Below are 26,644 nucleotides of genomic sequence, written 5' to 3' on the forward strand. Positions count from 1 at the left end.
CCCCTATTTCCAATTTTGAGAGCGCCCTGGGCGCTTATTACGTCGAATTCGAATTCGAATACATAAAATCAGCCATCTATGCCTGTCTGATCATCTTACCATCAGCATAGACCCGGTGAAGATCCGGTTTAGAATTTGTCTTCCGCAACCAATGCTTGTCGGAAGAGGCGACAAACAGGATTTGGTAGTCAGTCTCGATGACTTAGCTAATTCATGTCATCGTATCCTTATTGCGTATGCATGAATAATTACAGGCTTACAGATGGAATATAACTGAGTGCAGAGTTAAACAACAAACAAACCAAAAGCAAGGAGTAATGGACACTTATTCTTATAGGCAATCCATATAGTGGTAACCGATGACGTAGGGAAAATGGTAGCCATAGCAAATCCCTAATACTAAATAATAGCATTAAGGAATCAACTTCAGTGAAAATCAAATCAGATCCATCCGTTTCTTTCTTCATATATGTCAATTATACAATGAGCCACTGTAAATTTAGCTACCGAAATAATTTCAAACTACTGTGATTAATTCATTAACAAACTAAGGAAGCTATCATGTTCATTTGCAGCTACAAGACCAACGTTTGAGTTTACAGCCTCCTTGCGTCTTACCAACCTTCAGTACACATCTGACTACGCCAACAAGCTGTCAAATGTTTTCAGACTCCTGAAAAGCCAGTTAGATAAAGAGGTATTGTTAGGTTATAATATTCCGTGAAAAACAAATTTTCATGATTTTAGTGTATGGCTATTGTTAGAGAGGTATGTATACTACACCACAAATTCATGACATATACCCACTAACAATGACAGAGTGAAAAATTCGAAAAATCGGCCGTTCCTTTGAATAGCATACATGAAATAGTTCATAAATGTTTTAGAAATTGGAAACTATATTTTATGGCCAGTACACAGAACGAGAAAAGTGCATTTGAAGGAACTGAATTTCTGTATCGAGAACAATGTCAATTTGCCATGTTACTAATTTTGTTGTTGGTAATTTCAGATGGATGCTCTGCCGAAACCGAGTACTATAAAGCAAATTGAAGTTATCAAATTACGGTTTGTCAATGTTCAATTTTGTTCATTTTGGTTACAAATGACTAAACTAAAAAATGTCGAAAAGGTTTTGTGTCTATATGTTCATACCAAGAACGGGAAATGGATAAGGTTCAATTTTGTTTTGTTTGTCGCAGCTATTTTGAAATATCCGACTTTCTATTGTCTCGAAATTGCACACGTATAACTGATGACTTTATCTTCTTTAGGGAAGGAAGTGTCATAGCCGACTTCCTCGTTACACCCAGTACAGAGAGCAATCTGACCTTTCAAGAAGATTCACTGAAGTTCTTCAAGTCTGTGCAGACTGTTGGCAGTGTTGCAGGGCACAACCTTGATACTTCCTACCCCATAGTAAAGGGTGATGTGCAGCCAGGTATACATTGCTACTCTACTCTCTGCATGTAGGGTTGTGCTGTATCCATGGCCACTTGCAAATGAGCATAGCCTGGACAACCACCTACAATAACTTGCATGTTGAAACATCCTTGGTCGGTGATTTGAAGGGATTATATGATTGCTTCCTCCTTTCCTTCACCGTTTGAAGTGAAACCCTGTAAATCCAGACAATAGCGTTCCCAATGAGGTCCGAATTAATAGAACTATGGTTTAATTTCAAAATTACTAAATAATACCCTTTGTATATTCCTAATGGAATCATCCTGAAAGTGGAATTTCCGGATGAAAAGAGTTTCATTGTACCACGTTTCAAGAATATAGTTATATTAAACTACAGGAATACCATTTATGTCTGTCATAGACAGAACCTCGTATTCCTACTTACTGTTCTTTGATATATTTGTAAAGCTAATAGGAGACTTCGAAACAAATATGTTATGATAAACACATTCGTTAAATAATAGTAAATGTTGTTCACGTTTTTGGACGTAAGGTTCGACGGACCAGTTGGAAGGTAAATGCACAGGCCAATGGGCTGCTACCTGTAGCAGTTGTCCCTATCAGGTCAAATGGGTAGTGGACGTTGTTAAAGACCCGATTGCCATGGCCGAAAGCTATGAACACACAATGCCATTTAGAAAGTGGTCAAATGTAACAAAAGTTATATTTGGGATAACACTTCCTTAGTAAAGTACAGATTCTCGTACTTTTATGGGTTGAATCCCGTCCGGGACTTTGCTAAGAAACCTCTTGTTGTGTTCTACTTGGATACATGGACCCTTTCCCAAATTGCCTATACCGCTGCAAGGCTATTTTATTCAGAAATTCACCCGAAGGGAAATTCAATAAATGTTTAAAGGCAATAGTAAATACTTCCAGACACAGGATCACCTATGAATGTATTTGTTTGCAGTTGAGGTCGTCAAAGAAGAAGCTGCTCCGGATCCAGCTCCGGCTCGCGACCACGTTGTGGCCATCATCGTCTGCATTAGCGTCGTCTTGTGCTTCCTCGGCGTCGTCGTGACAATCTATAAAATCGTGGAGATGAGGAATAAGAAGTTGTCCTCGGTAAGAAACAATCAACTGCCAAAGCAAATATTCTTCAGTTCAATTCTTTCTTAAAACGTTCGTCTGTAACGTCGAAGGACCGGGTTCGCTCCTCACCTGACCACCATGTGTAAAACCCTTGGTGTATCCCGCCGTGATTTTGCTGAAAAATAAGAAGCGGCATAAAACAATACTCATCCACTCATTTGTTATGACAGGCGTATAATAAAAACATAAACAAAGTTTATGTGGACGGTTCCTGTCAAAATTTTCAAATTAGACTATAATTTTAAATTGTATTGGAAATACAATACGGTGACTATTGTAGTTGGAAGTAGAAATATCGACGCTAAATATGATAATTTATAAATGCGTTGCAGCCAAGCATATGTCTACCAATAGTTCGCCTGTCCTTGTCCTTCTAAAATACATTCAAAGATGGTACTTGTTGTTACAATTAAAAGGACTGGTAGGCTCGAAGGTATACTTTATGGCATGGTATTCCTGTCCCCTACCACTGTAAACCGCGTGTGGCAGCCACAATCACGTGTACGCACGTCGTTATAGGATCGAAATCATCTTGTTGAACACGACATAAAACCTCATTCACCCCACTTCTACCGATTGTTATCTTTTACTAATTTGGTCTGTAAGTAAGTACAAGTAGCACGCACATTATAATTTGACACAGTTATCCAAAATATGAACCACAACACCCCCAGTTCTCGTAGCAATGATTGGTCCCCCATCAGGGTACAAACAATAGTATTGATAACGACAATTCTACTATGAATTTGGAAAATACTCGATTTATTGTTGGTGTATCAGGGGTATCAAATCATAACAAACCGCCCCTGGTTGATACAGTCGATTTGACTATTTGACATCAGGGTACAAACAATAATAATCATAACTACAAGTTTACCATGAATTTGGAAAGTACTCGATTAATTGTTGGTGAATCAGGGGTATCAAATCATAACAAATCGCCTCTGATTGAAAAAGCCGATTTGCCATCAGAGTACACACAATAATATTAATATTAATAATAATAATAATAATAATAATAATAAAAATAACAACAACTACAATTCTAGCACGAGTTTGGAAAATACTCGATTTAATATTGGTGAATCAGAGGTATCAAATCACAATAAATCCCCTCTGATTGAAACATCCGATTTGACTGCCGCATCAGGGTACAAACAATAATATTAATAATTACAATAAGTTGCGGCCTCATGCAGAGTAACAGCCCTTCACTGCTTTGAAACACTCTCTTGTAAGTCTGGAATACCCAGAGCAGGATACAGTATTTTGATAGAGGGGAACACTCACAACTTCTGGCACGAAATGAGTAAACCACAGTGACGTAATGTGTCGGCTGAAGAGATGCGGCACTTCTGTTTCTTCCTCTGCTTCCGCCAGTAACACATCTATCATGTTTGTATATACCTCGTTGATGTATCCCGCCGTGATATTGCTAGAGTTTTGCTAAAACCGGCGTAAAACCATACTCACTCGCTCACTCGTTGTTGTAATCACAATTTCTGTTCCTGTACAGAAAGAAAAACCGCGCCACGAAGACAGGATAAAATTAGACCCCAGAGAGGAGAGACCATACATCAAGGACGCCTACCTCCCTCACGCCAGAAGGAACTCACCGCGCACGACATACTCACACTTCATGCCCTACATTGCAGGCAATGCCAGGAAACATGACGACAGAAGAGTAATCAACGATGTGTACGTGCCTTGAATTATTTGCCCATTCGCCTTTGTATGAGAAATCCCAAAATATAAACAGTCTGAATATTAATTGGTTTTTTTTATGATTTTATGTCATTTTGTATCAATATATGTTTAAATGCTGACAGATCTTAAATTTAATTTTATATTTATATGTCAGATGCTTTAGGATTTTTATATAAGTTTAACAAACGATCAATTAACCAAGGTTGGGATTTTCAGATAACTTAATCAGTCTCGCGGATGGGGACTTTATTACTGTATTATTTTGAAACATGCATATATTCAATCAGTTGGATCAAACTCAACCCAATGCTGAGTCTTATAGAAGTCTCAATTAACTCCAAATTCTTTCTTGTCTGCAAGTCTTCCACGTATATATATATATATATATATATATATATATATATATATATATATATATATATATATATATTGTTATTTGAAATAGAATCAGGATAGCCGGTGATGTTAAGCCTATCCAACTCCTTCATACGTGTATTTTGTTTCGTTCACATTTCACTTAATATGTGTCCTGCTTCAGCAGCAAGAACTAGCCCTGAAACTTTGTTACAGATAATTGTTATGCATACAAAATGTGCTTACATCACGTCAAATAAAGTTTTCAAACCAATCAATTTCTTTTGTTCTTTATATTTGAGGAAATGGAGCAACAATCTCACAAAGAATATTATGAATACTGCATTACCCGTATTATCTATGTTGTCATTAGATATGGGATAAGACCCGTGAATATCCGGGGTAGAATAGGTCTGCAGCATCGCATGCTTGTCGTAAAAGACGACTAACGGGATCGGGTGGTCAGGCTCGCTGACTTGGTTGATGCATGTCATCGTTTCCCAATTGCGTTGATGGATGCTCATGATGTCAGTCACTGGATTGTCTCTTCCAGACTCGATTATTTGCAGACCGCCGTCATATAGCTGGAATATGGCTGAGTGTGGCTTAACACTACAAACACCACATTACAGATATAGGATAAGTCATCTTGTAGGATCTAGTCATGGTGATAGAAATGTAACATTGCTGTCTACCGCCGGCCATGGTTTAAAGGGGTAGAGTTTGTGGTAGCAGTAACCGAGGTGTTGTGTGTGAGGCAGAGGCATTTGGGAGAACTCGTTGTAGTGCTAGAGGTGTTGTAGCGGTAACGGGGTTGTTGAAGCGGTAATGGAGTTGTTGACGCGGTAACAGAGGTGTTGTGATAGCCGTGATGGAGGAGTTGTAGCTGTAACGGATGTGTTGTAGCGGAATAAGAGGTGTTGTAGCGGTAACGGGGGTGTTGCAGCGGTAATGCAGGTGTTGTAGCAGTAATGGAGGTGTTGTATCAGTAACGGAGGTGTTGTAGCGGTAATGCAGGTGTTGTAGCAGTAATGGAGGTGTTGTGTGTGAGGCAGCGGCATTTGGGAGAACTCGTGGTAGTGCTAGCGGTTGCGACAACGGAGGTGTTGTAGTGTGTGAGGCGGCAGTTTGGGAGAGCTCGTGGTAGTGGTAGCGGTTGCGGTAACGCAGGTGTGTGTGAGGCAGTGGTCGCAGTGATGGAAGTGTTGCAGTGTGTGAGGGAATGGCAGCTGTAATGAAAGTGATGTAGTTGTAGCTGTAACGGATTTGTAATGGCAGCAGGGGTAACTATAAAGGAAGTTTTGTAGCGGTAACGGATGTGTGATGTTGTAGCAGCAATTGAGGTGTTGTATCTGATGGGTTAACGGAGGTGTTGTTGCGGTAATGGAAGTGTTGAAGCGGTGATGGAGGCGTTGTAGCTGTGACGGGGGTGTTGCAGAGGTGGGTTAACGGAGTTGTTGTTGCGGTAATGGAAGTGTTGAAGCGGTGATGGAGGCGTTGTATCTGTGACGGGGGTGTTGCAGAGGTGGGTTAACGGAGTTGTTGTTGCGGTAACGGGAGTGTTGAAGCGGTGATGGAGGCGTTGTAGCTGTGACGGGGGTGTTGCAGAGGTGGGTTAACGGAGTTGTTGCGGTAATGGGAGTGTTGAAGCGGTGATGGAGGTGTTGTAGCTGTGACGGGGGTGTTGCAGAGGTGGGTTAACGGAGGTGTTGTTGCGGTAATGGAGTTGTTGTAGCGATAATAGAGGTGTTGTAGTGGTGCCGGTAACGGAGGTTTTGTAGCGGTAACGGAGGGTCTGTTGTGGTAACCGGGGTGTTGTTGTAGCGGTGATGGAGTTGTTGTAGCGGTATTGGAGGTGTTGTAGCGGTAATGAAGGTGTTGTGACGGGAAAGGAGGTGTTGTAGCGGTAGTATATGTGTTGTAGCGGTGATGGAGATAGTGTAGCGGTAACTGAGGTGTTGTAGCGGTAATGGAGGTGTCGTAGCGGTAATGGAGGTGTTATGGTAGCGGTGATGGAGGTGTAGTTGTAACGGAGGTGTTTTAGTGGTGCCGGTAGTGGAGGTGTTGTCGCGGTAACGGAGGTGTTGTAGCGGTAATGGAGGTGTTGTAGCGATAACGGGGGTGTTGTAACGGAGGGGGACTTTTGGTAGCGGTGATGGAGGTGTTGTAGCGGTAACGGGGTTGTTGAAGCGGTAATGGAGTTGTTGACGTGGTAACAGAGGTGTTGTGATAGCCGTGATGGAGGACTTGTAGCTGTAACGGATGTGTTGTAGGGGAATAAGACGTGTTGTAGCGGTAACGGGGGTGTTGCAGCGGTAATGCAGGTGTTGTAGCAGTAATGGAGGTGTTGTAGCAGTAACGGGGGTGTTGTAGCAGTAATGCAGGTGTTGTAGCAGTAATGGAGGTGTTGTAGCGGTAATGCAGGTGTTGTAGCAGTAATGGAGGTGTTGTAGCGGTAACGTTTTTTTTTGTAACAGTAATGGAGGTATTGTAGCGGTAAGGGGGTGTTGTAGCGGTAACGGATGTGTTGTAGCGGTAACGGAGGTGTTGTAGTGGTGCCGGTAACGGAGGAAAGATCATCATACTTACCTCTGTGCCTTTTTCAATACCTGCAAACTGGTGACAGATTAGAGGCAATACTTGTTACACTTTATGATCACTAACAAGAGGAAATACCCCTTCAGCAAATAACCAGTCGAAAAAGAATGTTATTTCAAGCGTGTGCTATGCCGCACATGGCAACACTCCAGCTGGCATCCGTACGGTGTATGTAACACGCGTAACCAGTTTGCCATGACTTAAAAATGACAAACTGGCGATCGCTTTACCGTCGCTGGAAAAGCCCATGAGTCATTTTTTCTTCCTCGTTTCGATTTGTTCATTGGTTCAGGGAAGTGCAACACAATGAGTCGTGTTGAGGTACGTGTTCACCCATACCGGTTTGAGAAGAGGTACCCCTGCAACATGCATTCGGGCTAAAGGTAGGTGTTGTGTAGGTACACGCCGATTTCACAATGATCATAATATATAAAGCGACAAAACCCGATTGTACGATTCCGATTATATATTGAACATATGTTTATGAATCACTATCAAATAGTGATGATACAAGGTGTTCGCGAAACATTCAATAATGTATGTAATCTGTATAGCTTATGATGTTTAACGAAGGCCAAGTACAAGCATATATCATCACTTGATAGCGAATAGTTACTTGATAGTTACATTCTATAAGCTGTATCTCGGTATATTTAGTGAGGTGAGGTGCAATGGGGTTTAACGTTGCGTCCAAGATTATTACACGTGTACAATCTATCTACGATCTATACGATCTATAGTGCTAGCCCACTGAAATACCATTTGGCAGTTTAACAGGAATACTCCACTCAGACACAGTATACTGACTCCGAGCCAACCAGTCCTTGTTTTAGGCCCTTAATGCCGAGCGCCAGACAGGGTAACAACAAGTACCATCTTTAAAGTTCTTTTGGTATGACGCGGTCGGGTATCGAACCCGGACCTTCCGCACTCCGGGCGGACGCTCTACCACTACACCACGGAGAGGGTCTGGTATATTTAGTAATAATAATTGCCAATATCTTTATATTTTCACATCGTCATGAGCTGTTGATATATCTATATTTTCGGTAACTAAATGTTATTATTAATGCAGTGACAGGATATTATAGGGCGAAACTATTGTACAGTGAACTAATTTTAGGATATGAAACTATAGCTATCTCTCCATCATGATCACCCTTGACCTACAAGAGCGGCCATTGTATTGTTTGCTATTAATTTCCGCATACACTAATTATAGACTGTACTAAGTGGTTATTCTGTACATTATACAATCATGTGTATGTTGTAACAAGTCCAATCAAGGAAAACGTTCTATATGTGAAACTTATTGAGTGAGTGACTATGGTATAAGGACATATGGATCATTACTCCAGCACTATCAAGGCGGGGGACATTAAAAAATGGGCTTTTTTCTCACATTGTACCCATGTGGGGAGTTCAACTAAAATGCTTTAACAACGAGGTTACACCACTGCCCCTAAAACGTTTGAGAATAAATATGGCCTATACGCACAAAACAGGACGAATGTGAAAATATCCCTTCATTGTAAATGCGTAATAATGTTTATAAAATCAAATATATTGCCTTCTTTTTTAGTTCCTACTTCATACAGTCTACAAGGAATATTGACTTATAACTGCTACAGGGAATATGTCTGCTACTAAGGGAATGTGTATAATCTCAAACAATTTTAGGGAAAAATGTAATGTCTTATTCACTGGGGGAATTAATATAATCACTTAAATGTTCAGGTATTATACAGCTTCCCTGATCCAACAAGATTTTAGACGTATTCCCTGAAACCTTTCGGGGACCCTATGGTCAAACCTGACAACCAACAAATTTATGATATTGCATGTGAATACAGATCTATTTATAAATATGATACATTTGTAACTGATCCTCAAACAGCGTGTGTAGGTAGGCTGTCTCACCACACTGAACGTAGTAAGGTGATCCTGGTATCCCACAATCCACATGAATTGCCCTTGTCTCATTGACAGCATGTCTTTGAGATTTGCCTGAGCTCGACAACTGAAGTTCTTAGTGACAACTGGGTTAACTGCAAACCCTTCTGTTGGCCCTTTCCGCTTTTTGTCATAGCTCTTGTGCAGGTTCTGTCGGAAAATCTCCCCCAACTCAATCTTGGAAATGTGAGAAACACACGCTGTCAGCAGTTTTATACCTTGAATAGTATGTTACAAACTTAGTTTTCTCTTTCATGTGACGTAGTTTTGAGTTCAGCGATAACTAAATTGTTCAAACAACCAGGCTTCAAATACACGCATGTGTTGTTCTTATTAATACGTTCTTCTTAAGAAACTCATTTCACACTGATATATTGATCTACTATAAATAATTCTTGTAAGTGCAGTATAAGTACTGCGTCATTGTGAACTGTTGTTTGACGTCCACTCAAGGTAAACAGTGATTATGTTCCACCTATATTTCGATATTATCATTTTCGTGAAATATAAAAAGTGTGTTCAGGAAATGGAAGCGTTGGTTTTGTAAATGTAAATGTAATAATGAGACGAATAACAGTTATAATAAAGCGATTGTCAGAGGATACTGTTCTTAAGATAATATTCATTTAGGATCCACACCTTGATACATGAGCAGGAATTTACTTGTAGCAGCCTTTTTAACACAGATCCTTGCGGTATTCTTAGATAAGGTATATATATTACAGGGAATATGTCTAATGTCTACATTTTCGGGTATTATACGTATCCCTAGGCCTGATCCAACTACAAGTTTTTGTAGACATATTCACTAAATTTTCTTTTACACTCTTTACAGTTAGTTTATGTCATTTGTTGGCAAACTCAGAGACAGAAAAGTAGATATTTTGCGTTAACAGTGAAAAGATAAGATACAACAACAAAGTTTAAATATGACAATAACTCAATTTATTCACAGCACAAGGAATATAAAATGATTGTGTGCATATTAGACAAAAACGGTCAGCATTTTGGTATACTGAGTCGCGGAACATCAATAAGTGAACACTAATATAAGTTAAGGTTATAAGTAATATGACATGCAGAATGAGAGTAAGACGCCAGGGGTGATCCATGAGAAGTGATATCAGTGATTTGAAGTCAGATGTCAGTTCAACTAAAGACTAGCATGACTTACTCAGGATAGACGTTGATTCACTGTTTGAGAAAAGCGAGCTGATGTCAAGTTATTTTTATGTTTTATGCATGATTTGTTGACTTCTCTAAAACATTTGATTCTATTTACAGGTGTAAATTATGGAGATCATTTACTGCACGTGGACTTAGTTCCAAAATGTTGAAATTATTGCGTAGTATATATGAAAATGATAAACCGTGTGTACGATACAAGATTTAATGTCTGATATGTTTGAATGCATATTTGGCGTCCGCCAAGGAAGTATATTGAATCCGTTTTTATTTTCCTTTTTCATAAACGGATTAGTATCAGAAATCCACGACAGTTGTATATAACAGTTGTATGTTAAACTTACCCTAAGTTTACTTTACGGTGCTGAAATATGAGGATTAAAACAATTTAATTATATCGAAAAGCTTCACTTGTATTCATGTAAACAAATTCTTCGTGTAAAAAGCAACATCTAGCCCAATGGTTTATCGAGAATGTGGTTGATTTCCTCTGTTTATATATTCACAGCTTAAAGTTATAAAGTTATAAAGATGAAACTCTTCAAAATGACTTAACAGGATGATGTTATATGATACGAATGGAAAGAATAACTGGGTAACTGATGTGAACTGTTTTTATTCAAAAGTGGTTTTGGAAATGTTTAGAATGAATAAGCTGTACAATCTGAAAGTGCATTATCAATTCTTTTCTTTTCTTTTCTAAAATATATTTATCTGCAATCGTGGTCATTTTCGTTGATATTATCGAACCAGTGTTTTATATTATAGAATGTTGAAAACTCATATATATCCTGAACAGTCTATGTTCAATGTAAATATAAAGAAATAATGTAATTTGTTGGCACGATTTCGTTGTTCATCCCATGATTTATGCATCGAGTGTGGGCGATATACAAAAGTTCAATGTCAGAACGATTATGTACAATGTGTGATAGCCAAGACAGAGAGGATGAATATCCTTTTTTAATTGTTTATCCATTGTACTACACCGTGAGAAAAAATATGCCAGTATACTACTTTAAAGATCCAAATATTGTGAAATTCCGGCAATTGTTACACATTCTCGATACATTAATAATGCAAAACCTGGCTATGTATATATACCATATACTAAATACAGATTGATTGATTGTACTGTAAATACAGTAAAGTCTTGCCCTGAACTATTATACGAACTACCCTACACATAGGGGTAGAGCAAATTTTACTTTATTACTTTGATGCCGAATTTAGGACTACCCTTGTGTTTAACTGGTGATACGTTTAAAATCAAAGCTGTAATATGCGCCGTAAAAAAATCTCAAACAGGGAGAACTCATTGCCAGCACTCATACGTTGAGAGACGCAATATGATTTAAACAAACTAAAACACCAATAAAATGGGTAGTTTATTGTTTTAAAACATGAAAAGTTACCATTCGTACAGTATGTGATTGCCCAAAGCTAATGCAGAAATATGTAGGATTTGTAATTTCGTTTTTATATAAATTTGGTTCAGTTTATTCCGGTGTTACTGATTATTGTGAGTTTAGGTCTTTCTGTCATAAAAGCTGCACCTTTGTTACCTTTGTATCACGAATGTTAGAGGGACGGTCGGGTAGCCTATTGGTTAAAGACTTCGCTCGTCACGCCGAGGACCCGGGTTCGATTCCCGAGATGGGTACAATGTGTGAAGCCCATTTCTGGTGTTCCCCGCCGTGATATTGCTGGAATATTGCTAAAAACGGCGTTAAACCTCACTAAACACTATGTATTTAGCTCGCCAAGGCTCGCTAAATACAATGCTTATTCCTAATGCAGGATATTTACCATCCCCAAACACACTCGCGTGATAACCTCTATATATAAGATTTCAGAGACTAAATGTTTGTCTATGTACTTTATTGTAATATAGAACAGTCGTCGCCTCTCATTTTTTAGCAAAGGATCTTAGAAACAAAATAAATAATGCGTTTCGTTGGAAAACTAATACAGGAAACGATTTCTTAAAAGGGCTGTTGGTCCCGATACCTATTCTGTAATATGTACCACCGGTGTCTCTATGTTTACAGGGATTATGCGTCAGTACATATTTGGAATTGTCTCTATAGTGGTCGTAACGCAATCGGCATTTGGAGGTAAGTTTATATATCCCTTCTAACGCTTTAACCAGCACTTTTCAACCCATGTATTGCGTAACATGCGTTCAGTTTCGGCCACAGTGATTGTTGTATATGCATATTTATTTGATGGTTGACCACCAGTTCCGTGACCTGGCGGACGGTGTCGCAGCAGTTCTTCATGGATTAGAATTCGTTGCCAGTGATAGATGCTTGTCGTCAGAGGCGACGAATTCGATCGGCTGGTCAGGATTGATGACCGAGCTGATCGTATCCCGTTCATTGGTCATGATATCAGTCACTGGATTTTGTGGTCCAGACTTGATTATTTACAGGCCGTCTTCACATAGCTGGAATATGGCTGAGTGCAGCGTCATAATAAGAAACAATCAGGTTTATCTTGACATCGGCATAGGGATAAATACCGAAACGTCGCCTTCACAGTAAATAAAGATAAGTTGTTTTCCATAAATTGTCTCTGCTATGTCATCCGTCCGCTTCTAAGTAACGCCTATGAACCAATTTAAACAAAGAAACATTGGTTATTGACATGTGGTATTTTTGTGATAAAAATGTTCTGCCATTACTGACTACTGTCTTGGCAAGATGTGATATTACTGTCTACTACATGATATGCTCTTGTGATATCAATGACGTCTCATGCCTGGGCGATCTAGCAGTGCTATCACTGACCACTGGATGCAAGGGTGAAATACTTGGGATATCATTGACAACTGATATTGTCAGTTGATATAAACTAAAGTCCAGAAGAAAGTATACTAAGAGTTTAAAAGACCATGAAAGAAAAACAAAAGAATATGGAAAGACAATGTGTATATATTTCATTAGGGTTGTGTTTTAACATAATGTGTAGAACTGCCAATGCCTAGATAACTATTTAAAGAATATAGTACTTAAAGACATTGCAACAAACCGAATAATCAGGGGGGAGTCTTTATACTGAGGGGGGCGCGAAATATATCCGCCCGGGGGAGATTTTATTTCAGAACAGATTCTCCGGGGGAGAATCTGTACCGGTATAAAATCTCCGGGGGGAGAATTTGTACGGGGGAGAGTTTATACCGGGACACCGGCTAGGGTGAAACGTGAATGTTCGCGTTGTTCAGAAAGTTCTGTGTGACATTGTCACACGGAAAGTATGCGGTCTCGAATTGTCTAACCGGAAGACAATGTCACGTGGCTGTTGCTGAATGAATGGTCTCCAAACTTCATCCCGATATTTCTGGGCATTCAGGTTTCTTTGAATAATAACAAGCAAGCCTCTTTTTGACATCACCGCAGATACCTCCTCAGACAATGACGCTACCGCCTCAAAATGTTTGAACTCCTTGAACACAATTTGGCGCTAAACGTTCACCTACTCCTCTGTATACTCGCTGCCGACCATCATTTGTGCGCAAGAAATATCTACTCTCATCGGAGATATTGACGCGATCGATATGGTCATGGTAACACGGCTGCATCCAAACGTTATTGCAATGGCGGCTTGCGTGGCTCATAGTTGCGTCATACCCACGACTCTCTCCCTCTGTATAGCGGTTAAACGTGGCATATTTCCTTGTTGCTTTTGGTTGATGTGTTCATAACGTGCCGTGTCATCATTTTATACAATACTTTTGAAGGTGCATTTCGTTCTACATAGTCCAAAGTCCAAGTCGATTTTCACCCCCGAAAATAATTTTTTTCCTGCTTTTTGTCACCGCATACATTTGGTTGTATTCCTGCGACATATTTATGTCTTCATCTATATAGTTCTTTTAAGTTATCAAAATATTTGAAAACATTTTAGTTGGTATACTTTCTTTTGGACATTACTTTTGTTGTACTACAACACCTACAGTATGGTGCTTGATATGTCTTCTTTATTACTTGCCCGTGAAGAGATGACCCGTTTAATAAACATACAGCTTAATTACACATTGTGTAATACCAAAACGCGTGCTAATGTACTCTCGGAACACGTTTCACGAACAAATATTGAAAGCTCTCAACATCCCTTGGCTTATTCAACGGCATTGTGTGTGGAGATGATAGATCACTGGGAGGAGCTTATGCACACTCGATGACCCCAGCAACCTTGTCGCTAGGCTGACGTCACATGGCATTGTTTCGCCGCTGGATCTTGCAACAAAATTCAACAAATTACGTCATCGGGTATTGTGACGTGGTTGTAAACTTTGAGGTGCAAGGCCCCGTTCCACAAGGCGATCGTACTCTAGCGCAACGACAGTCGTTACCCTTAGAAGTTAAATTATGTGAGTTGTGACAGCCTTAGCACTACGATAATTTTGTGGGACGAACGCCTGAATTCTGGTGGACCATTGTATGATATTAAATTCATACGTTTCAACTTTTGACGTGTTTGAAGTATTATTCTGTTAAACTCAATTGGATTATGCCATGGATCGTGTAGGTGTCAGCCTATTTACACTCAACAGTATAATTATAAAAACATTATAAATGACAAGTAATAAATAAAATACTAAACTCGCTCTCGTGTAAAACCAATTTTATGAAACTCGTGAATAGTTGTGGTATCTGACGAGCGAAAGCGAGTCAGATACCACAACTATTCACGAGTTTCATAAAATTGGTATTACACGGGAGCTCGTTTAGTATTCTATATGTATATTTTGATACTTGTGATATCATCATTCTACAGAATGCTGCGGTGAGGTAGTGGTGATATCATCATCCTACTGAATGCTGCGGTGTGGTAGTGGTGATATCATCATCCTACTGAATGCTGCGGTGAGGTAGTGGTGATATCATCATCCTACTGAATGCTGCGGTGGGATAGTCGTGACTACCTGACGAAGGCGCAACATCCCATTCACTTGTTTTCTTATTCACAATCACAAAATGTGCCCCTGAGTAAGGATAAGATATATGGATAAACAACTTCTTTATTACGATGAGGAGCGACCTTTCGGTGTAGGTTCTGATCGTACTAAAAAAAGTTTTTTCATTCATATATCTTATCCTTACTTAGTACTCCAACTTCTAAATGCCTCTTAAAGAAGTTATGTGTCCCTGCTTTCCTGAGCTTACTTTCTTTAATTAGACCCCAATCCCCCAATTTTGTTTTATTAAATCGTTTTCTTACGGCATACAAATCAGTGAAAGTTCAATTTAATTGTTGCAGCAACATGTCCTGTTGGATTTTACGGACCCGACTGTACCCGTTCTTGTCCTCCTTATTGTGCAGAAGGGAGGTGTGAGCTCCTGTCTAGTGGTCGGAGCGTCAACTGCACTCAGGGCTGCCAGGATGGGTACAGAGGCTTGACGTGTAACACGCGTTGTAAGCGACCCTGTTTGACATGTGACCGTTATACCGGGGATTGTACTGGGCCCTGCAGGAGCGGCTTCTATGGTTCCAGATGTTTAAAGAGGTGTTTGCACTTATGTCTCCGTTGCGACAAAGGATCTGGTAGATGTCTAGATCCTTGTGAAAATGGATTCTATGGTTCTAACTGTTCACAAAGGTGTTCTCAGTCCTGCCATCAATGTGGCAAAGAGTCTGGAAAGTGTATGGGTCATTGTGACGACGGCTTCTATGGTGCCAACTGCACCAAAACCTGTCCAGCCGGATGCCAGCGATGTGATGCAAATACTGGAGACTGTGTGGTGATAAACATCACAACTGAATTACAAATTAGACAAACAACAACTTACGACAGCAATCCTGACGAGACAAGCTTCACTGAGGACGATGACGCCGTGACCGTGTTTCCACGTACGTTTACTGCATACAATTTGAGGTGTTTAACACAGCGTGGTTAATATGATATGTCGCTAGTCACACGTGAAAAACGAAATAAGGAATCTCTGTATCTATAGAAGTTAGGAGTTTGTATGATACCATTATTGTTATATACAACTTGCGCCAAAGTTAAACAGGTAAGGTGAAATGAGGTTTAACGTCGCGTCTTTTTGCACTTGTATAGCGGTATAGCGAAGTGCATGAACGTGTGTGCTTGTGTGTGTGTGCGTGTTTGTGTGTGCTTGTGTGTGTGTGTGTGTGTGTGTGTGTGTGTGTGTGTGTGTGTGTGTGTGTGTGTGTGTGTGTGTGTGTGTGTGTGTGTGTGTGTGTGTGTGTGTGTGTGTGTGTGTGTGTGTTTATGCTTGTGTGTCTGTACTAGTCCGGACTGATGCCGATTTATGGTACTAGCCCACTGAGATACCATGAGGCAGTTCAACATGAATACCCCACTCAGACACTGTATACTGGCCCCGAGGCGACCAGTCCTTGTTTTAGCCCCTTAATGCCGAGCGCCAGACAGGGTAACAACAAGTACTATCTCTTGGTATGGAACCCCGGACCTTCCGCTGTCCGGGCGGACGCTCTTCCACTAGACTTCGGAGGCGGTCCAAGGTTAAACAGGACCACATATGGCACAACTGTATACTATATTGAGAAATGTGCCATTTGAACCGATCCGTAAAATTCCATCAATGATAAATAGAGAGAGAGAGAGAGAGAGAGAGAGAGAGAGAGAGAGAGAGAGAGAGAGAGAGAGAGAGAGAGAGAGAGAGAGAGAGTCGGGTTTCACGCCGTTTTATCAGTATTACCACACTGTCCAAAAGTTCCTGTTACAGAAGAAACATATAGTATTACCTCTCGGTCATAACGTTGAGATAATGTCAGTACTTTATCTGATTAGCGCCAGTATGGTATTTGGAAAATAAATCTACGTCTCTTTGCATCATGTCGGTAGGCAATTCAGCTTTCTTGAATGTATTGCCATTATGACCGGTATCATGTTTCAGAATTTCGCTACAAAGCAAACATCACTACATTCAACCCGTACATCATGGCAATTGTCATCGTTGTTGCTTTTGCTGGTCTCCTCTTATTGATAACGACTCCGTTCCTCATCTGCACTTGGTATGTATTTCTTCAAGAGATAATATGATGCGTTTTCAGATTTGTGATTTGTATTCGATTATCAGATATTTCATTTCGGACCGACCGTATAAGCTGAATGTTTCAACTGTTGACATTTCACCGTATCGACTATTCAATAAGTATTCATCAGTGAATATGTGTTGTCATATGCTTCAAAGACAACACAACCCGCCATATTGTTACAAGTCGATTCCAAAATTGAAACAATATGTTAAACCAGAAATCAACAAATGGTATACAATCAACAATTTTATTACAAAATTAACTAGGATTAAAAATGAATAAAATTACTGCACAGCAATTACAATGGCAGTACACAATAGCGTGGTAGTACACTATTAAATGGCAGTGCACAATAACGTGGTAGTACACTATTAAATGGCAGTACACAATAACGTGGTAGTACACTATTAAATGGCAGTGCACAATAACGTGGTAGTACACTATTAAATGGCAGTGCACAATAACGTGGTAGTACACTATTAAATGGCAGTTCACAATAACGTGGTAGTACACTATTAAATGGCAGTACACAATAACGTGGTAGTACACTATTGAATGGCAGGTCACAATAACGTGGTAGTACACTATTAAATGGCAGTACACAATAACGTGAGAGCAGTCAAAATGGCAATTACAAGAATAATAATCACCTTGCCGTGGTCACGTTACGGAGATAGGCCTTGTCTGAACACCAGGGTTAAAAGTGATCTTCACATAACCTAGTCTTGATGTAATGTCAGATGAAATATGAGATGAAATGTGAGATGATACAGGCAGGTGCCGCTCCACTTATATAGTCTAACTAGCTCCCAGCACTTTCCAAACAGTGCAAGATCAGTCCAGTGTCACTAGAACATCACAGAATATTCCACGTGTTTGTATAACGCTTGACATCCACCCATGCTTTTCCGGAAGTTAACAGATAATTCGAGCATCTAAACATAATAACTTTCTCACCAACTGACTTCAATAAATAGAACTACATTCCTGAAAACTACAATGCAAAGAGCTTCTACTGAATCTCAACAGAAACAATTTAAAACAGTTTCAATCATTGTTTAACAATAAATTACACTGCCATAATACATTATAGTAATACCATTTACGTCAGTGAATGGTTTTTAATGATATATATTAATCAAAGGCAATTCAGATGGCTGCTGACTGCCACGTTTGATTTGGACATGATACTTATCAAGAAAATGATTCATTCGCAGTGTAAAGTCCAGATACTGAAGATCACCGTTTATGAAATCCAACGTTTAGACGATTAGGTCACCCCCGCTACAGTTTCCTGATTGGCTGATAATAGAATTGGCGGGTCCTTTTTGGATTATATCGTTGAACGATGTCAGGTTGTCTACAGGTTGTTTTGTGTGAATGATGAATTAAGCAGTCTGTGAAGTTATATTGTTTTGATGTTACATATTCATAAGAATCGACGTCAACATGTTTTGCGTTCATTGAGTTCTGAACGTAAAAAAAACAACGTTTTTCAGGTTTATGCCCCCATAAACGGAGAAGTTATTAAAGTCAATGTTTTACTAACAAGTGCACTTTTACAGTTCTAGGCATCGACCAGGATCACACGCTAGACCCGTGAAAGATGTTCGCATTCCCCGCGGGGAGGACAACGCTGACCATGTCTATGATGAAATAGGTCCTCCATCAGTACAGCCAAACACTTCTGCACGTCCAGACATTGAAACCGGATACCTCACTGACATACAGCAAAACACTGACAATAGATACGCCACCCCCACTCAGCCAAACACTGAGACCAGGTACCTCACCCCTACTCAGCCAAACATTCAGACCGGGTATTTCACCCCTACTCAGCCAAACATTGAGACCAGGTATCTCACCCCCACTCAGCCAAACACTGAGACTGGTCACCTTACTGACTACGAAGCTGGATATGCCAGTGCTTCACATCCAGACAGTTCGACAAGCTGCTAGACGCCTGCTAAAATGACTATTTATCATGCTGCCTTACATCCAGCCAGTGGCCATAGCAAACATAAATGTGTTGCTTCAAGCCAAACAGTCATATGAGCTAACATACTGCTTTATGGCTAACCAGTGAGGCTAGCTAGCTTACAGCTTTGTAAGCCACACAATGACACTAGGCATATGCCGCTTCAGTCATCGTGTCAGTAACGAACACACATGGGGTGTTTCCGTAGCTCTTCAAGGCCCCATACACCATACCCTTAGCGATTCCTTGACAGGATAGGTCAACAATATGCTCCACACTTGTAAGGCCACACAATGAGGAAGTCTAACAATTACAATATATAATCTGCTTATCGTGGGTCATCATGTTAGATAATGAAAACAAAACTGAAACCTCTTTTGTTCATAATTCTCTGAACTATGTTTACTGAAATATAAGTTTGGAATGTTTATCTATTAACAACAAACATGTTTAACCAATAAAATAATCACACAAGCTTTTCTGTGAGTTATTCCTTTAAATACAAAACGTCAAGGCCAGAGAAAAGCCTGTCTCGATTATCCGCCAAAACATTTTCACTTGGGCAGTGAAAACTTGCAACCGAAATGCATACACTCGGTAGTAAATATATATTTGGGTTCCAAACCTTAAAATATGAATCGTATGTTTGATGTTCAAGGTGATTTTTAGTAAATCTATTGTACCTAATAAAGTCGATATATTTAATTTAATATCACAGATACAAATATGAAATTTTGGAGGTCGATGGTGACATGTTATCGTTGTACAAAGGCATTGAAAACTGTTCATTGTCATGTCGCATAAGGTCGAATATCAGGCCACCAACACTTTCCAATAACATATACCCAACAACAAACAAAGTAACGTAACCTGAGATAAGGTCTTCAAACAGTTGCCGCTGATGGATGAAAATGATCCCCTTTAATTAATATTCCATGGACGCCATCCCAACCTGGGTTGTCATTGTTGCCAAGCAATATATATAGCCTTAGTTAATTGGGTGTCATGATACTTTGTTTCATAGGCCGACGTGGCATTACTGGAACAATACTTGCTTTAATGTTAAAAAGCATGGAACCAAACCCCACAAAGAAACACAACAATCAACAATGGATTCGGCCTTCAGAAGTAGTCGAAACGCTCATAAAATATCAGTTCAAGGAACTTGTGCGATGGGGGAGACGCGAGTCCGGTTGCCCCAGCGGTGTATTTCCGTTTGTCTGTTGTTTAACGTGTGTGGCGTTGATGGTACTTTGTGGTAGTCAGTGTGTGGTATAGATAGTACTGTGTGGTCGTCAATGTGTGGTGGTGATGGTACTGTGTTGTCGTCAGTGTGTGGTGTTGATGGAATTGCATGGTCGTCAGTGTGTGGTGATGATGGTACTGTGTGGTCGTCAGTATGTGGTGATGGTGGTACTGCATGGTCGTCAGATGTGTGTGGTGTTGATGGTACTGTGTTAAAGTCAGTATGTGGTATCGATGGTACTGTATGGTCATCAGTATGTGACATCGATGGTACTGTATGGTGTCAGTGTGTGGTGATGATGGTAGTGTATGGTCGTCAGTATGTGGTGATTGTGGTACTGTATGGTCGTCAGTGTGTGGTATCGATGGTACTGTGTGGTCGCCAGTATGTGGTGTCGATGGTACTGTGTGGTCGTCAGTATGTGGTGATGGTGGTACTGCATGGTCGTCAGCTGTGTGTGGTGTTGATGGTACTGTATGGTCTTCAGTGTGTGACATCGATGGTACTGTATGGTCGTCAGTATGTGACATCGATGGTACTGTATGGTGTCAGTGTGTGGTGATGATGGTACTGTATGGTCTTCAGTGTGTGGTGATGATGGTACTGTATGGTCGTCAGTATGTGACATCGATGGTACTGTATGGTGTCAGTGTGTGGTGATGATGGTACTGTATGGTCTTCAGTGTGTGGTGATGATGGTACTGTATGGTCGTCAGTATGTGGTGATGGTGGTACTGTATGGTCGTCAGTATGTGGTGTCGATGGTACTGTATGATCGTCTGTATGTGACATCGATGGTACTGTATGATCGTCTGTATGTGGCATCGATGGTACTGTATGGTCTTCAGTATGTGGTGATGATGGTACTGTATGGTGTCAGTGTGTGGTGATGATGGTACTGTATGGTCGTCAGTATGTGATGTCGATGGTACTGTATGATCGTCTGTATGTGGCATCGATGGTACTGTATGATCGTCAGTGTGTGGTGATGATGGTACTGTATGGTCGTCAGTGTGTGGTGTTGATAGTACTGTGTTGTCGTTGGTGTGTAGTGATAATGGTACTGTATGGTCGTCAGTATGTGGTGATGATGGTACTGTATGGTCGTCTGTATGTGGCATCGATGGTACTGTATGGTCGTTAGTGTGTGGTGATGATGGTACTGTATGGTCGTCAGTATGTGGTGATGATGGTACTGTATGGTCGTCAGTGTCCGGTGTTCATGGTACTGTGTTGTCGTCAGTGTGTGGTGATGATGTTCCTGTATGGTGTCAGTGTGTGGTGATGATGGTACTGTATGGTGTCAGTGTGTGGTGATGATGGTACTGTATGGTCGTCAGTATGTGGTGATGATGATACTGTGTGGTCGTCAGTGTGTGGTGATGATGGTACTGTATGGTCGTCAGTGTGTGGTGTTGATGGCACTGTGTGGTCGTCAGTGTGTGGTGTTGATGGTACTGTGTTGTCTTAAGTGTGTGACGTTATTGATAACTGAATTAACTAAACATGAGACGAGTAACTAGACACACGTATGGTTATTGACACTATAGGGTCGTCAGTGTGGGTTGATACTGATATTGCTGTGTGTGTGAACTAAACATGAGACGAGTAATTGGATTCATGTAGGGCTGATGGCCCTATGCAGTCGCCAATGTGTGGTGCTGATACTGCCGACAGTGACCTACACGTTAGCCTAGTAACTAGATACGTATAGGGCTTGCTCTACTGTATGGTAGCCAGTGCGAGCTGTTAATTATACTGAAAGTGACGTTATTTTAATCCAGCCTTTCAACCCGGGCTTAACGCTACACTTTGTCTGGTCACTGTTCTGTGATTTAACCTTAATATCTGAATAACATCTTAATGACGAAGTGCACGAAATATTGACCTTCCCTATGTAAACTGAAAAAGTAAAAATACAAGCTGAAAGAAGGAAACGAATGTTGGCTCCTGCCTATGTAATGAAATTGAATATATGCATTGTATACTAAAAGTTCAAAGAGAAGTAAAATCTTAGTTCATTTCAGACAAGACGTTAGAAATTTGCCTGAAATGTTGTTTGATGTTTTCGTCAAAAGAACTAAATAAAAAATAAATCCGCTGTCAAATACAAATACCATAGCGTAGTAGCTGCTGAAAGTAGCCAGCGGCAATGGCTATACGTTCCATGAAGTTCACAAATGAATGAAGGAAAGGGGAATACATGCTTTCCAGGGATCATTCACCTTGATGTGATACATATAAAGTAGACCACGTTTTTGAGTTCATCAATGAGCAGCCTCCGCTGTAAACCCGTCTGACAAATTAAGCATGGGATTTTTGCTACAAAAGGAATACTTTCTACTTCCATATATCAACATTTGTCATTGAAACGAGGAGCCGAATTAATATTTTTACCAAAAAAAATTTCGAGTGCTTGTGTCTATTTAAAAAAAAGTTGTTAATGCATGAAATGTTAATTATTGAATTCTCCTCGAGGGTTCTGCTAATTAGGGACGTGAATTTCGAACATTTCACAGTCCGTGCTACTGTGCGGCGTTAGGCACCAAACATGCGCTTTCTCTTTTTTTAGAAAGTGGTGTTTGCAACCGGTAGGGCAGGACATGCTTACCCTTTTGTTAAAGACTGGTGTCATCACTGAATCACAGTGATCCATTGATATCATTTTGTCTTTTACGCCCAATGGAATCTGTTTCAGCGGATAATCGAGATTGGTTATATATGTTACATATGATGTATTTTGGTCGGGAATGGAAAGGTCTCTTCTTGGTGTTTGTGGTGCTGTTGTCAGTATTCCAACTCAACTGTTCGTTTTTGTTTCAATCTTTGATGTACCGAAAAAACTACACAACATTCTTATCAACTGTTTCCGGTTGATGTGTTGCCATAAAGATTTCTGAACAGATACAGTCATACCGTTTGTGATAAAAAAGAGCTTGCAAATCTGAATCAAAATAAACATCCACATAATTGTATGACACTTCAACTATCAAATTGTCAATTTTTCCTTCATGTTGTGTAACATGACATCAGCTCCAGCCTTTGGTGTCTACATTTCACAACGCTTTTGGTTTCACTTGAGCATGCCCTTTCTACGAAGACTTCAAAGAGCGGCTTGCGACTCTTGCTCAAAGGTTGTCCGAGTATAACATTCAAAGTCTTAGTGAAAGCTTTGATGGTGGACATGTGGAGGACTTTTCTTAATTTGACGCATCACAATGTCCGATGCATTTGCCTATTTTGACTTGACAATACCGATTGTTCCCGTGTTTATTAAAAGTGAGCAATTAATTTGCCTCTGCATGTATTGGTAATGCGTGCCACAGATGGATATCCTCACCTTTTTACCAATATCTTGCATCGTCACTATCGCTAAAGCGATTAAAAAACATTTGCCGATGATGACACACCGTTTTATTATAGCAGACAGAATAATGTTATTTGATGTGGCCAGTGGTTTATACAGGAGCGTCTAGAAGGTCCCTTGTTTTGTTGCATTTGATCGTGTAAGGCAATAACCTAAGAAAATCAGCTGTAAGTCAACCAGAGAAAGCACACCCCCCTCAAGCATTAAACTGATATCACCGATTGTTGTGATGAAGGGAAGACAGATGACGAAGTGGCTTTCAGCACGTCTATCAACATCAAACACTGGAACAGCAAAGGTCAGTTATTGTTGTATATGATCTTCAAAGATGTCATCCGTGCAATAGCGATGCGTAGGTCCCTGATAAAACCGACATCTAACCCTAGGTTATTTCTTCATCCCCTTAATCTTGACACTGGCCTTTCAGTGCCAGCATCTTTCAATTAATGTGTCAGGACTGTTTCCTTTCTCTGCTGTTTGATTTGCTCGCTGTTTTGCTTTTTCAACACTGCAGCCGTATTTTGATTAAACATCAAGGGGGTTCCTGCATTATATTATGGTATGGCATTGTGGGACAGAAACACAGAAATATTCGTCGAAAAATATATTGACAACCACTGGCTTCCCTGGCACAGATTCGACCGTCACAAGAAAGCTGGAACAGTACTTCGACAACATTTATTCACTTGCTGTGTTGATGTTGATGGCGTTTACAAAATGGCATGTATGTGAGTTAGTGAGTATTGTTTTACGCCGCTTTTAGCAATATTCCAGCAATATCACGGTGGGGGACACCCGAAATGGGCTTCACACAATGTACCCATGTCGGGAATCGAACCCGGGTCTTCGGCGTGACGAGCGAATGCTTTAACCACTAGGCTACCCGACCGCCCCGGCATGTATGTAGAGTGAGTTAGAATTAAACGTCGCATCGGCATTATTTCAGCACAATGTATACAGTTTTTAAAGCACAATTTTAATGAAACGGTGTTTTTTGGCTCACACAGGCAATGAAAATGACCATATGCCCATGTGTGTCACGTGTGTATCGTAAACTTTATATACAAATAACATTAATATTTTTGAGAATATGTTCATGAAATTGTGTGCTCAGATTTCATCACAAAAAATGTCAAAATATTCATGGTCCATAACTTTTTTTATTAAATATAGCTACCGCGACTGTTGATTAGCCCGGCAGTAAAAGCATCCGCTGGTGGTGATCAGGATACGCTTCACATGGGTGTACTGTGTAAAGCCTATTATTGGTGTTCCCTGTCGTGATAGCTCTGGAATACCGCAATGGCATTAAAATAAGATCTTAGTTCTCGCTATCGCTAAACAAAGATCTGAGGACATCCCATTACGGGTCACGTCAGAACGATATTTGCTCCGACCAATCAATGCGTCGCTTTCCAGATCATGAACGTGACAGTCGGAATGTGTTTTCTAATCATGCAACCTCGAAAATGTTAACACGGGATATTCCGACAGTTACGGCCCGTACGACTGATTCCGTCAAATGTCTCTTGCTTCCGTGGGGTAAATTATTTGAACGGAGGAGGCGTTGCAAATTACGTGGGAAGCACTGCCATACAATCACAACCATATATTAGACATTCCGGATTGTTCGTTTGTTCAGTTTTCAAAATTTTAATCGAGAACTGTGTCAGCATATTTTTCAAGTGTAGATTAAATAAATGGAAGTCGCCACCAGGTTGAAACGAGTGCTGTAAAGCTCGAGAGAGCTGCTTTCTCATTGGCTGATGTCGACTTCTTGTTATTCGTTTCAGTGGTCGGTCAAAGTTCGCGAAAGGTCGTTCTGACGTGACCCGCAATGGGATGTCCTCAGATCTTTGTTTAGCGGCAGCGAGAACTTAGATCTGATTTTAATGAGATTGGGAATACCGCTTAAAGATACAAACGTACCCATTCACTCAAACTAAATACTATTCCAAAACATGATGGTTTCTACTTCTACTGCAAAGTGAATGGAAGGCCCGAAAAAAGGTCAAACAAGAATAAAGCGGTAGATACCTTGAGTCTTGTTGCAACTGCAGTAGAGGTAATAGAGGTACGAATGTTCATGCTTTGGATTATTTGTTTGCTATATATATTACAGATATAACTTTATGTTAACACCTTTATGTCAACTGACTCGTATGACAAGTTACATGATGTGATATTCTTGTCCTCTGTTGCATTTGTAAAGAGATCCCACAAGCATAACTCCTCTTGCTGGTATATAATTGTATACATTTATATATTGTGTGACTCTGTATCGTGGCCAGTTTGCGTAATAAACGTACTATGATACCTACACAATTGTCATATTATACCTTGACCTTTCAGACACGTCACGCTTTGGTGCAGATCACATTCATGCAGCGATGTTGCTCTACTCACCTACTCATAATCAACGCCCTTAATATTATTAGATAGTCTCCACTGGAATCTTTGTGCGGAGTGTGATTGATTACTGATGTTGACGTAGACGCCCTTTATAAAGACTCCGGCGCCCTATACCCAATTAAATCCCAAGAGCCCTTCAACCTCCAACACAATGTTTATTTGAGGACATCGGATTCCCAGACGACTTAATATGTTCGAGGAATGGAAACTTCAGTCTCACTGGTGAGACCAGATTCTTTTCTTAAGATTGCCG

The 26,644-nt window shown here is 40.3% G+C and overlaps 2 protein-coding genes across 3 annotated transcripts in view; both read left to right on the plus strand.

Moving 5' to 3' along the window:
* Positions 1-4,654, plus strand: part of LOC139478529 (uncharacterized) — a 41,800-nt gene extending 37,146 nt beyond the window's left edge. For both annotated transcript variants that reach the window (XM_071261024.1, XM_071261025.1), the window contains exons 54-58: positions 576-697; positions 1,013-1,068; positions 1,275-1,441; positions 2,378-2,532; positions 4,076-4,654. In XM_071261024.1, coding sequence (XP_071117125.1) covers positions 576-697; positions 1,013-1,068; positions 1,275-1,441; positions 2,378-2,532; positions 4,076-4,270 — 695 coding nt within the window. In that variant the 3' untranslated portion in view covers positions 4,271-4,654. The remainder of the gene's footprint in view (positions 1-575; positions 698-1,012; positions 1,069-1,274; positions 1,442-2,377; positions 2,533-4,075) is intronic.
* A 7,758-nt stretch (positions 4,655-12,412) lies between these two features.
* Positions 12,413-19,347, plus strand: LOC139480465 (uncharacterized). The gene is made up of 4 exons (XM_071263550.1): positions 12,413-12,473; positions 15,622-16,212; positions 17,247-17,364; positions 18,954-19,347. Exons 1-4 carry the CDS (start codon positions 12,413-12,415, stop codon positions 19,345-19,347), a joined length of 1,164 nt encoding a protein of 387 aa, XP_071119651.1.
* Positions 19,348-26,644: the final 7,297 nt, after the last annotated feature.

This window comes from Haliotis cracherodii, unplaced genomic scaffold (genome assembly GCF_022045235.1).
Source record: "Haliotis cracherodii isolate W230 unplaced genomic scaffold, xgHalCrac1.p SCAF_4, whole genome shotgun sequence".
In the NCBI taxonomy this organism is placed as follows: Eukaryota; Metazoa; Mollusca; class Gastropoda; order Lepetellida; family Haliotidae; genus Haliotis; species Haliotis cracherodii.

Coding starts and splice junctions, on each gene's coding strand:
- LOC139480465 (XM_071263550.1), top strand. CDS start 12,413: ATGCGTCAGTACATATTTGGAATTGTCTCTATAGTGGTCGTAACGCAA. Junction 12,474..15,621: donor AACGCAATCGGCATTTGGAG/GTAAGTTTATAT, acceptor TAATTGTTGCAG/CAACATGTCCTGTTGGATTT. Junction 16,213..17,246: donor CGCCGTGACCGTGTTTCCAC/GTACGTTTACTG, acceptor ATCATGTTTCAG/AATTTCGCTACAAAGCAAAC.